The sequence below is a fragment of the Entelurus aequoreus genome, linkage group LG01 (genome assembly GCF_033978785.1).
Source record: "Entelurus aequoreus isolate RoL-2023_Sb linkage group LG01, RoL_Eaeq_v1.1, whole genome shotgun sequence".
Lineage (NCBI taxonomy): Eukaryota > Metazoa > Chordata > Actinopteri > Syngnathiformes > Syngnathidae > Entelurus > Entelurus aequoreus.
In genome coordinates this window covers 17380842-17391851 of record NC_084731.1, presented here as the reverse complement: position 1 = coordinate 17391851, position 11010 = coordinate 17380842, and the positions used below count along the sequence as shown (strand labels likewise).

The 11010-nt window shown below is 39.5% G+C and overlaps 1 protein-coding gene across 1 annotated transcript in view; it reads left to right on the top strand.

The window, feature by feature from the left end:
* Positions 1 to 6062: 6062 nt before the first annotated feature.
* Positions 6063 to 11010, top strand: part of chchd4a (coiled-coil-helix-coiled-coil-helix domain containing 4a) — a 5395-nt gene continuing 447 nt past the window's right edge. Inside the window, exons 1-3 of the mRNA XM_062044704.1 lie at positions 6063 to 6243; positions 6435 to 6533; positions 10268 to 11010. The exon at positions 10268 to 11010 is cut by the window's right edge and continues 447 nt beyond it. Of these exons, the coding sequence (XP_061900688.1) occupies positions 6222 to 6243; positions 6435 to 6533; positions 10268 to 10596 (450 nt within the window). The 5' untranslated portion in view covers positions 6063 to 6221 and the 3' untranslated portion in view covers positions 10597 to 11010. The remainder of the gene's footprint in view (positions 6244 to 6434; positions 6534 to 10267) is intronic.

The window sequence follows — 11010 nt, the reverse complement described above, 5'->3', positions numbered from 1 at the left end:
GACTAGCTTGTTCTGAGATGTTTGGAGTTTAGAGTTGAGGGTTTTGGAGGTGCTAGGGTACCAGGAGGTGCATGCGTAATCGAAAAAGGGTTGAACGAGAGTTCCCGCCAGAATCCTCAAGGTGCTTTTGTTGACCAGAGAGGATATTCTGTAGAGAAATCTTGTTCGTTGGTTAACCTTTTTGATTACCTTGGTTGCCATTTTATCACAGGAAAGGTTAACCTCTAGAATGGAAACTAGGTAGGTGACCTCATCTTTCCTGGTGATGACACTGTCACCTACTTTTATGGTGAAGTCATTGACTTTCTTAAGTTTGATGTGGGACCCAAACAGGATGGATTTTGTTTTACCCAAGTGGATGGATAGCTTGTTGTCAGCGAGCCAGGTGCAAGTTCTACAGAGCTCAGCACTGAGGATTTTCTCCACCTGTGACTTGTCCTTGCCGGATACCAGCAGGGCAGAGTCATCCGCAAACAAAAACAATTCACAGTCGCATGCCGATGACATGTCGTTTATGTATATTAGGAACAGTAAAGGTCCCAATATACTGCCTTGGGGGACTCCACAGCTCACAGAGAGAGGGGCGGGGGGGACACGGTGCCGTTCACCTCTACCACCTGCTCCCTCCCCTCCAAGTAAGACTGCATCCAGCTCCAAGAGGTTTTGTTAAATCCGATTGCTCTGAGCTTATCCAACAGTATAGCGTGGTTAACGGTGTCAAAGGCCTTCTGAAGGTCCAGCATGACCATGCCGCAGTATTTGCCCGCGTCCACCTCATGTTTGATGTGGTCGGTCAGATAGAGAAGGCATGTGTCAGTGGAGTGGTTAGTTCTGAAGCCGGATTGGAATTTGTACATGAGTTTATTAGTGGCAAGGTAACTATCCACCTGTTCATAAACTATTTTCTCCATTACTTTCGAAATGGAGCTGAGAATAGAAACAGGTCGGTAGTTGCCAGGTTCCAATTTGCTTCCTTTTTTAAAGAGGGGAGTTACTCTTGCTATCTTAAAATCTTTTGGTACTTGGCCTTGTGTAATTGATAGGTTTATTATGTGTGTGATGATCGGGGCAATGATGGAGGCAGAGTCCCTGAGGAATCTGGAGGGAATATTATCAAGGCCGGTGGCCTTGTTAGGGTGGAGCGCGCTCAATTTTTTAAACATCTCATCAGCTGTGACCATTTCTAATTTGAAATCATCGTTGGATACTCCTAGCTTTCTGTAGAAGGCTTTAATGTGTTCTACACCAAAGCGACCAGAGTGGTGGGACAGCTTGTTGACAAGAGTTGCGGCTATGCTGGTGAAAAAGATGTTAAGTCTGCTAGCTAGCTCCATTTGGTCTGTAATGAGGGAGTCACCCTCCTTTTATTTATTTTTTATTTTTTATTTTTTAAACCTTTATGTATAACATGCAACATTTATGTTGGAGCCTAAATGCTTACATTTTATGGAAGGTGCTTTATGTTTATTCAGCCAAAATGGGACTATTTACTTTATTTAAATAATACGAAAATGTATATATTGCATGCCTAGAATAATTATAAGGTACACTTTATTTGTAATTATTACATTTGTCTGAATAATTTGATAACGTACTATTTTATACTGCTTTAAAACAGTGAAGATTACGTAACTGTTTAATTGCATATACGGCGGAAGGATCTGTGTGGTAATAAGGTTTGGACACAATGTATTATGGGTAATGGCAGTCAGGTATGGTGGAATCGAGCCACACAATTATTTGACCTTACTCTTACTTTTTCTAACTCTTTCTTACTGTCAGAGGTGGGACCAAGTCATTGCTTTGCAAGTCACAAGTAAGTCTCAAGTCTTTGCCCTCAAGTCTCGAGTCAAGTCCCGAGTCAAGACAGGCAAGTCCCGAGTCAAGTCCAAAGTCAAGACTGGAAAGTCTCAAGTCGAGTCCCAAGTCCTGCATTTTGAGTTTCGAGTCTTTTCAAGTCCTTTTAACCGCAGACTAATATTTTTACACAGATTGTGTATGCTTTTAAAACGCTGTATTTATTTATTAAAACAAGTGCATTTGAAATTGCAAGAAAAAAAATAGTGCTGACATTGCAATTCATAATAGCACTATTAACAGTAATTTTAATAGTTTAAACAATTTTAAACATTTAACTCATTCCTTTACAGAATAAACACATTTGCAAAAACAAACATTAACATACTATTGGTTGTATTTTATGAAAATAACATTACCACAGAGTTGAGAAGGAGCAAAGATCTTCAATATTTGTATGTGAAAATCACAAATAAATCTTCTGGGGGAGGATGACGCCCCTACAGGGGTTTGGTTTACAAACTTTCAGCCCCACCTAAAATAAAATTCACCAGCCGCCACTGATTATGATGCATTCTCATTTTAGGCAAAATATAAGACAATACTTTCTTAACAGTATAATTGTAACCAAGAATAAGTCTTCAAGTAACAATATTCAAATACTAACATTGTTGGGTAAGACAGAATTTGGTTTTATTCTGAATGTAGTGAAACAAATTGGTGGTTTTAGCTGATATAAAGACTTTCAGGTGTTTATATATGTTTAAGTATTTGGCAGACGCTTTTATCCAAAGCGACATACATAAAAAATACATACATAACAATCACTGTAAAAATGATCATTTAAGGGAAGAATGTAATACAAAATATCAATACAAAGTGTCAAGACAGAATAAACTCTCTGCTGCTGCAGCAACAGAGATACAGTCTATAGGTCCCTAAGATATATAGATATCTAATGTATTCATACATTGTTTATGTAGGATATACGCATGTATATATAACCTAGGGATATATAAATAAACATTGATTGATTGATTGATTATCATATTGTTTCTTCAATTTAAAAATAGCTTACTGTTTTTTCCCCCTTCTCTGGGATTATATTCCCAGTTTTGATCTCGGACGTCTGGTCGCTTATAGCGTATAAGAATATTATATTACTGTTAAGCAAACTATGAATAATAAAACTTGCTAAAACATGTGTCCGTTATCATAGCTACACGTATGACAAAAAACCGCGTGAAAATCAGTGGTATTCAGTGAGGTAAAATGAATTAAATGCGCTGACAGTTCATTGCTCCTGACAAATGAATTGCACTGAGTGGAGCGGATCACCACTCCAAGATGGCGGCCCCGCGTCTCGTCTGCGCCAGTAGGCAGTAGCGCTCGATGCTGTGTACCCTTATAAGATGTCTATGGTTATGACGTTAGCAGTGAGTTTACAGCCTCACTTATTTAACTACACAGCAAATAAAAGTCACGTTACTTAGCCAATAAACGTTATCTTACATTCAAAACTTACCCTTCTTTGGGCAACTTCAAATGTCGAACGAAGTTGGAAGTTGTTGCGTCTACGTCTGTAATATTCCAACTGCGTGATTTGCATACGCAATTCGTTTTTTGTTGACCAAGTCGTAGTTTTTATACCCGAACGAAACCAACTTTGGCATAATTGTTTCTCTCTGCCGCATTGTTTGACAACTCTTGTTCGGTGGTTGTCCTGCAATTTGATTGGCTGAATGCTGTGTGATGAAAACAATGTAGATCTCATTTGATTGGCTGTTGTACTGAGAGCACACACGCTGACACGCAGCACACACGCTGATAGACAGACAGACACGTACAAAATGAAAGATACGGAGCGCTCCCAAATAACTTTTTAAGCTTTGGGTTTTGGAGAAAGTAGCAAGTCATGTCAAGTCAAAAGGCTCAAGTCCAAGTGAAGTCACAAGTCATTGATGTTAAAGTCTAAGTCGAGTTGCAAGTCTCTTTACATTTTGTCAAGTCGAGTCTAAAGTCATCAAATTCATGACTCGAGTCTGACTCGAGTCCAAGTCATGTGACTCGAGTCCACACCTCTGCTTACTGTAACACACTCGCTTTATTTTGCCATTCATTTGTTCCCACATCGTTATTGTTTTACGTTTTGGAATGATTAAGTTCACAAGTAAACAATATAAAACGAAGAGGAGCGTCTGGAGTTGTGTTTGTTGTTGCCGCAGCAAGCGGAGCAACAGCATACAGTATATGCCTTGAGCTCTTATTTTGAAGGCGCTAAGAGCGGATGTGGTGACACGTTGTGGTGGAGCGGAGTTTTGAAAATAAGAGCTCAAGGCATATATACTGTATAACAGCTTATAACAGGAACTTAACATCGCAAAGAAGCAAGTCCATAAAAATAGGTTTCACGTAGAAACATATTACAAAAATGCTCTTTCGCTTCATCCCAAAACTCCCAACAAAACACGTAAGTAGGGAAATACTATTTTTATTCTCGATATTCTTAAATACTATGTAGATTGGCCACGCTGAATGCATTAAATTAATGTGAATATTTCTTATGTTTTTTCCCCACACCGCAGATTTAAATATTTTATTAATTTTATTATTGTAAGAACGGAAGTGGTGACACGTTTTGAAAACAAACAAAATAAAGTGGTTCTCGTGTAAAACTGGAGCCTCCTTGTTTGTTATTTTGTCCATAAAAATAGGTTACAATAATAAAAAATCAAAATATTTAAATATACGGTGTGGGGAAAAAACATAAGAAATATTCACATTAACGTAATGCTTTCAGCGTGGCTAATGTACGTAGGCTAATGTACGTAGTATTTAGGAATATCGAGAATAAAAATAGTATTTCCCTACTTATGTGTTTTGTTGGGAGTTTTTGGATGAAGCAAAAGAGTATTTTTGTAATATGTTTGTACGTGTAACCTATTTTTATTGACTTGCCTCTTTGTGATGTTAAGTTCCTGTTATAAGCTGTTATACAGTATATGCCTTGAGCTCTTATTTTGAAGACGCTAAGAGCGGAAGTGGTGACGCGTTGCGGTGGAGCGGAGTTTTGAAAATAAGAGCTCAAGGCATATGTACTGTTGAAACTTTTATTTGTAGATTGCACAGTACAGTACATAATCCGTACAATTGACCACTAAATGGTAACACCCAAATAAGTTTTTCAACTTGTTTAAGTCGGAGTCCACGTTAATCAATTCATGGTACGCTTATTTTGAAGGCGCTAAGAGCGGAAGTGATGACACGTGGTGGTGGAGCGGAGTTTTGAAAATAAGAGCTCAAGGCATATATACTGTATAACAGTTTAAGTCCATACAAATAGGTTACATTATTGTAACCGAGGGTTTATACATGTAAATATTTTTTATTTTTATTATTGTAACTTATTTTTATGGACTTGCCTCTTTGTGATGTTTAGTTCCTGTTATAAGCTGTTGTACAGTATATGCCTTAAGCTCTTATTTTGAAGGCGCTAAGAACGGAAGTGGTGACACGTTTTGAAAACAAGCGAAATAAAGTGGTTCTCGTGTAAAACTGGAGCCTCCTTGTTTGTTATTTTGTCCACAAAAATAGGTTACAATAATAAAAAATCAAAATATTTAAATATACGGTGTGGGGAAAAAAACATAAGAAATATTCACATTAACGTAATGCTTTCAGCGTGGCTAATGTACGTAGGCTAATGTACGTAGTATTTAGGAATATCGAGAATAAAAAGAGTATTTCCCTACTTATGTGTTTTGTTGGGAGTTTTTGGATGAAGCAAAAGAGCATTTTTGTAATATGTTTGTACGTGTAACCTATTTTTATTGACTTGCCTCTTTGTGATGTTAAGTTCCTTATAAGCTGTTATACAGTATATGCCTTGAGCTCTTATTTTGAAGGCGCTAAGAGCGGAAGTGGTGACACGTTGTGGTGGAGCGGAGTTTTGAAAATAAGAGCTCAAGGCATATATACTGTATAACAGCTTATAACAGTAATTTAACATCGCAAAGAGGCAAGTCCATAAAAATAGGTTACATTATTATTATTTTTCTGTCTTTTATTCCCGCTCTTCCTTCCTTCATTTTTTTTTAAACCTTTATGTATAGCATACAACATAAACACACAAATAATAATCAAAATAAGTACAGAAACAGTACAAAACAGCGCCAGGGGGTTGTAAACTCAATAAAGCAACTAAATAATAATGTAATATATATGTGTAACATTGAAATATTACAATTCACATTATTTTCCTCCATGTGACGTCATCGCCGTGCGCCGAGCAGTAGGTCACAGGATTGAGCGACTCCCCGGCGGGGTTGTTCCGATGAAATGTCCTCAGTCGTTGAGTAATTCACCTCAGACTGGCCATATTTACCCAAGTGCGGGAGGTCACACGGACACAAACGGCGGGAATAATGTCGTATTGCAAGCAAGAAGGTACTTCCATTCATTCCAATGTCACCGTGCGTGCTGCTAGCATGCTAACTTTCGTCAACTTCATGCTAACCGCTCCCAACTTGAACATTTAGCCTTTTACTTTTACTTGCATACACGCTCAATGTCGAGCCGCTAGTCGAGTATAAACGTTTTAATTTCCGATATTTCACGTTGTCTGGTTCTTATTCCAGGTAAAGATCGCGTCATTTTTGTGACCAAGGAGGACCATGAGGCTCCAAGCAACGCCGAGCTGGTGGCAGATGACCCCGATGACCCCTACGAGGAACACGGTTTGTCATTTAATGTTCATCTCTGAAAATACACTTACGTTTAGTTTAGTTTATCAATCATCAATCAATCAATGTTTACTTATATAGCCCTAAATCACGAGTGTCTCAAAGGGCTGCACAAGCCACAACGACATCCTCGGCTCAGATCCCACATCAGGGCAAGGAAAAACTCAACCCAATGGGACAATGAGAAACCTTGGAGAGGACCAAGGTTTCCCCCCTGGGCGACCAGTGCAATGGACGTCGAGTGGATCTAGCATAACATTGTGAGAGTCCAGTCCATAGTGGATGTCGAGTGGATCTAGCATAACATTGTGAGAGTCCAGTCCATAGTGGATCTAGCATAATATTGTGAGAGTCCAGTCCATAGTGGATCTAACATAATAGTGAGAGTCCAGTCCATAGTGGATCTAACATAATATTGTGAGAGTCCAGTCCATAGTGGATCTGACATAATAGTGAGAGTCCAGTCCATAGTGGATCTAACATAATAGTGAGACTCCAGTCCATAGTGGATCTAACATAATATTGTGAGAGTCCAGTCCATAGTGGATCTAACATAATAGTGAGAGTCCAGTCCATAGTGGATCTAACATAATAGTGAGACTCCAGTCCATAGTGGATCTAACATAATAGTGTGAGAGTCCAGTCCATAGTGGATTTAACATAATAGTGAGAGTCCAGTCCATAGTGGATCTAACATAATAGTGAGAGTCCAGTCCATAGTGGATCTAACATAATAGTGAGAGTCCAGTCCATAGTGGATCTAACATAATATTGTGAGAGTCCAGTCCATAGTGGATCTAACATAATATTGTGAAAGTCCAGTCCATAGTGGATCTAACATAATAGTGAGAGTCCAGTCCATAGTGGATCTAACATAATAGTGAGAGTCCAGTCCATAGTGGATCTAACATAATATTGTGAGAGTCCAGTCTATAGTGGATCTAACATAATATTGTGAGAGTCCAGTCCATAGTGGATCTAACATAATATTGTGAGACTCCAGTCCATAGTGGATCTAACATAATATTGTGAGAGTCCAGTTCGTAGTGGATCTAACATAATAGTGAGAGAGTCCAGTCCATAGTGGATCTAACATAATATTGTGAGAGTCCAGTCCATAGTGGATCTAACATAATAGTGAGAGTCCAGTCCATAGTGGATCTAACATAATATTGTGAGAGTCCAGTCCATAGTGGATCTAACATAATAGTGTGAGAGTCCAGTCCATAGTGGATCTAACATAATATTGTGAGAGTCAAGTCCATAGTGGATCTAACATAATAGTGTGAGAGTCCAGTCCATAGTGGATCTAACATAATAGTGAGAGTCCAGTTCATAGTGGATCTAACATAATAGTGAGAGTCCAGTCCATAGTGGATCTAACATAATATGGTGAGAGTCCAGTCCATAGTGGATCTAACATAATAGTGAGAGTCCAGTCCATAGTGGATCTAACATAATATGGTGAGAGTCCAGTCCATAGTGGATCTAGCATAATAGTGAGAGTCCAGTCCATAGTGGATCTAACATAATAGTGAGAGTCCAGTTCATAGTGGATCTAACATAATATCGTGAGAGTCTAGTCCATAGTGGATCTAACATAATAGTGAGAGTCCAGTCCATAGTGGATCTAACATAATAGTGAGAGTCCAGTCTATAGTGGATCTAACATAATAGTGTGAGAGTCCAGTCCATAGTGGATCTAACATAATAGTGAGAGTCCAGTCCATAGTGGATCTAACATAATAATGAGAGTCCAGTCCATAGTGGGGCCAGCAGGAGACCATCCCGAGGGGAGCCAGGTCAGCAGCGCAGAGACGTCCCCAACCGATGCACAGACGAGCGGTCCACCCTGGGTCCCGACTTTGGGCAGCCAGCGCTTCGTCTGTGGCCACCGAACCTGTAATGATCCAGTCTGGGCTCCAGAGGGCAGCGGCAGGCTTGCCTCACTGGCAGACCGAGTTTGGGAGCGAAAAAGACAGGAGGAGCTGTTCTCTGGAGTGTTGTTAGGCTCAGTGTGAAAACAAAAGGCTCACTTGGGCACAGTCATTCTGCTTCCTTCATATCGCCACCACCATTACAATATAGTCATGAATTTATTAAGATTACATGTAATAAAAAGCTTCATGTTGTAAATGAACAAACCAACTTGTAGCAGATACCATGAATGCAATCTTATATCCATGACTATACTAGTTTTTAAAATGACAATATTTGTTAGGAATTATAGCCATCATATCTCATGTATTAATGAAATGCCTCATAGGGATGTTGTAAAGAGATTTTCTCAAACCAGACAAAATATTGAACTAATGACATAAACGAGTAATGTCGTACATTTTTGGAATGGCTAATATTGATATGGGGAAGATATTTTCTCAACATAAACAATCAACTATTGATGATGTGCTACAATTATGAAAAAGAGTTGTGGTTTTCAATTTCCAGTGACTAATAGATATAAACCGTTGGTAGGTTTTCTTGCATTTTAACAGAATTTCTATGTAGAAAATGCCTTCCAAATCATCTTAAAAGTGGTGAAATATGTTTTAACTTCAGGGGGCATTGCAAATTCAGCTTCTATTTCTTACAGTCGGGCATTGAAACTATGAATCAAAATTTGACAAATTAAACGATTTCAGGAGAGTCGAAATGTTAGTCACAGTTCCCATATTTGTGCAAATAAAAATGCAATAAATCTACTAGGGGTGTAACGGTACACAAAAATTTCGGTTCGGTACGTACCTCGGTTTAGAGGTCACGGTTAGGTTTATTTTCCGTACAGTAAGAAAACAACAAAGCATACATTTTTGGGTTATATAATTACCAAATTTGCAAAATCTTCCACCAAAAATATTTTTCTTAGTGGAGTATTTGATGTGAAGTAATGGGAACCTTGGATAGGTCAATAATTCATAATAACATTGATTTTGATTCAATATTATGTTTTGAGCAATGACAGTTTGAAAGAAAAAAAACAGCTTTGTTTTATTAGTCAACATTGCAACTTTTTCTAAATTACATTTAACCTTTAAGCTTTTTTATTTCACTTTTGTTATGTTTTTGTTTATTTTAATAGTATTTTTAGAATGTTAGTTGTGGGCCGCAAATGGCCTCCGGGGCACACTTTTGACACCCCTGCTATAGATAATAAAAAATTAAATCTGATAAATCTATGGATAAAAAGCAGAGCCTGGCGACGCATGCGCGTTTATCATAACTCTCTCGCTCTCTCTGTCTCTGCCCCTCCCTCACCAATGCTGCTGCACGCACAATTTGTTTTGTTTTTAACCCCTTCTTAACCCTGAACGTACATTAAAAATACACGCAACCCTAACTCAAAATGCCGGACATTTGAGGCATTTAAGAAACTCCGCCCTGACAGCTCCGCAAAAGAGTACATGTCCGGTGAAAAGAGGACGTATGGTCAGTCTATCGTAGCCCGTTAGCTGCTAGCATGCCGTGTGTTGTGCCTCGGTGTGCATTGTTTACACAACGTGTGTTACGCTACTTAATATGTCCGTGTGGAAACTCGTTCGGTACACCTCCGAACCGAATCGGAACCACCGTACTGAAACGGTTCAATACAATTACACGTACCGTTACACCCCTAAAATCTACTAATTTTTCAACCAAGGAAATCCCCCAAATAAACGATACAATGTCCTTACACTTACCTGTCACAGTTCCAGTTTACGATGTTGCTCTCCGGTTCCCTCTTTCTGTAGGCCTCATCCTGCCCAACGGAGACATCAACTGGAACTGTCCGTGCCTCGGCGGCATGGCCAGTGGACCCTGTGGCTCTCAGTTCAAGGAGGCTTTCTCGTGCTTCCACTACAGTACTGAAGAGGTGAAGGGCTCGGAGTGTATCGACCACTTCCGCAACATGCAGGAGTGCATGCAAAAGTTCCCCGAGCTCTATCCTCAGGAAGATGAGAAGGAAAGCTCCAATCAACCGGAGGCCAGCTCTGGTTCTGACTCTGTTGCCGCCCCAACCGAGAGCTCTGCCTCAGCACAAGAAAGTGACTCAGTTCCAGACAATCAGGATGCCAGCTAAGATGAACCAATCATCATCCACAGGCTCTTAAAACATTCCAACAATGGGTTGCCCTTCTGTTGCTCCAACCTTTAGGAAGGGCTTGTGCAGTGGGCGAAATCATTGGTGCCGTGGGTTTTAGCCACTGGATGATTACGATTTGACTGCAGAACTTGTGGTAATCAAGGTTTAGTTTGTGTTCAGCTGGGAATATTTATTGGTTTGGGACACTTTGGTGCTAATCGATTAAATACTCGTCACCATTCCTCGTAGGCCCAATGTTCCTAAGCTCACACTGCATAACATAACCCAAAAAACAGACAAGGTTTCTAAAGTTTTAGATCATCCTTACGGTTTACAGAACACGTTGCCCTTAATTTTTCCTTCCAGGCTTACTTGTCTGACCTTTTCATGTTCTTCCTGTCTAAGGCGCCA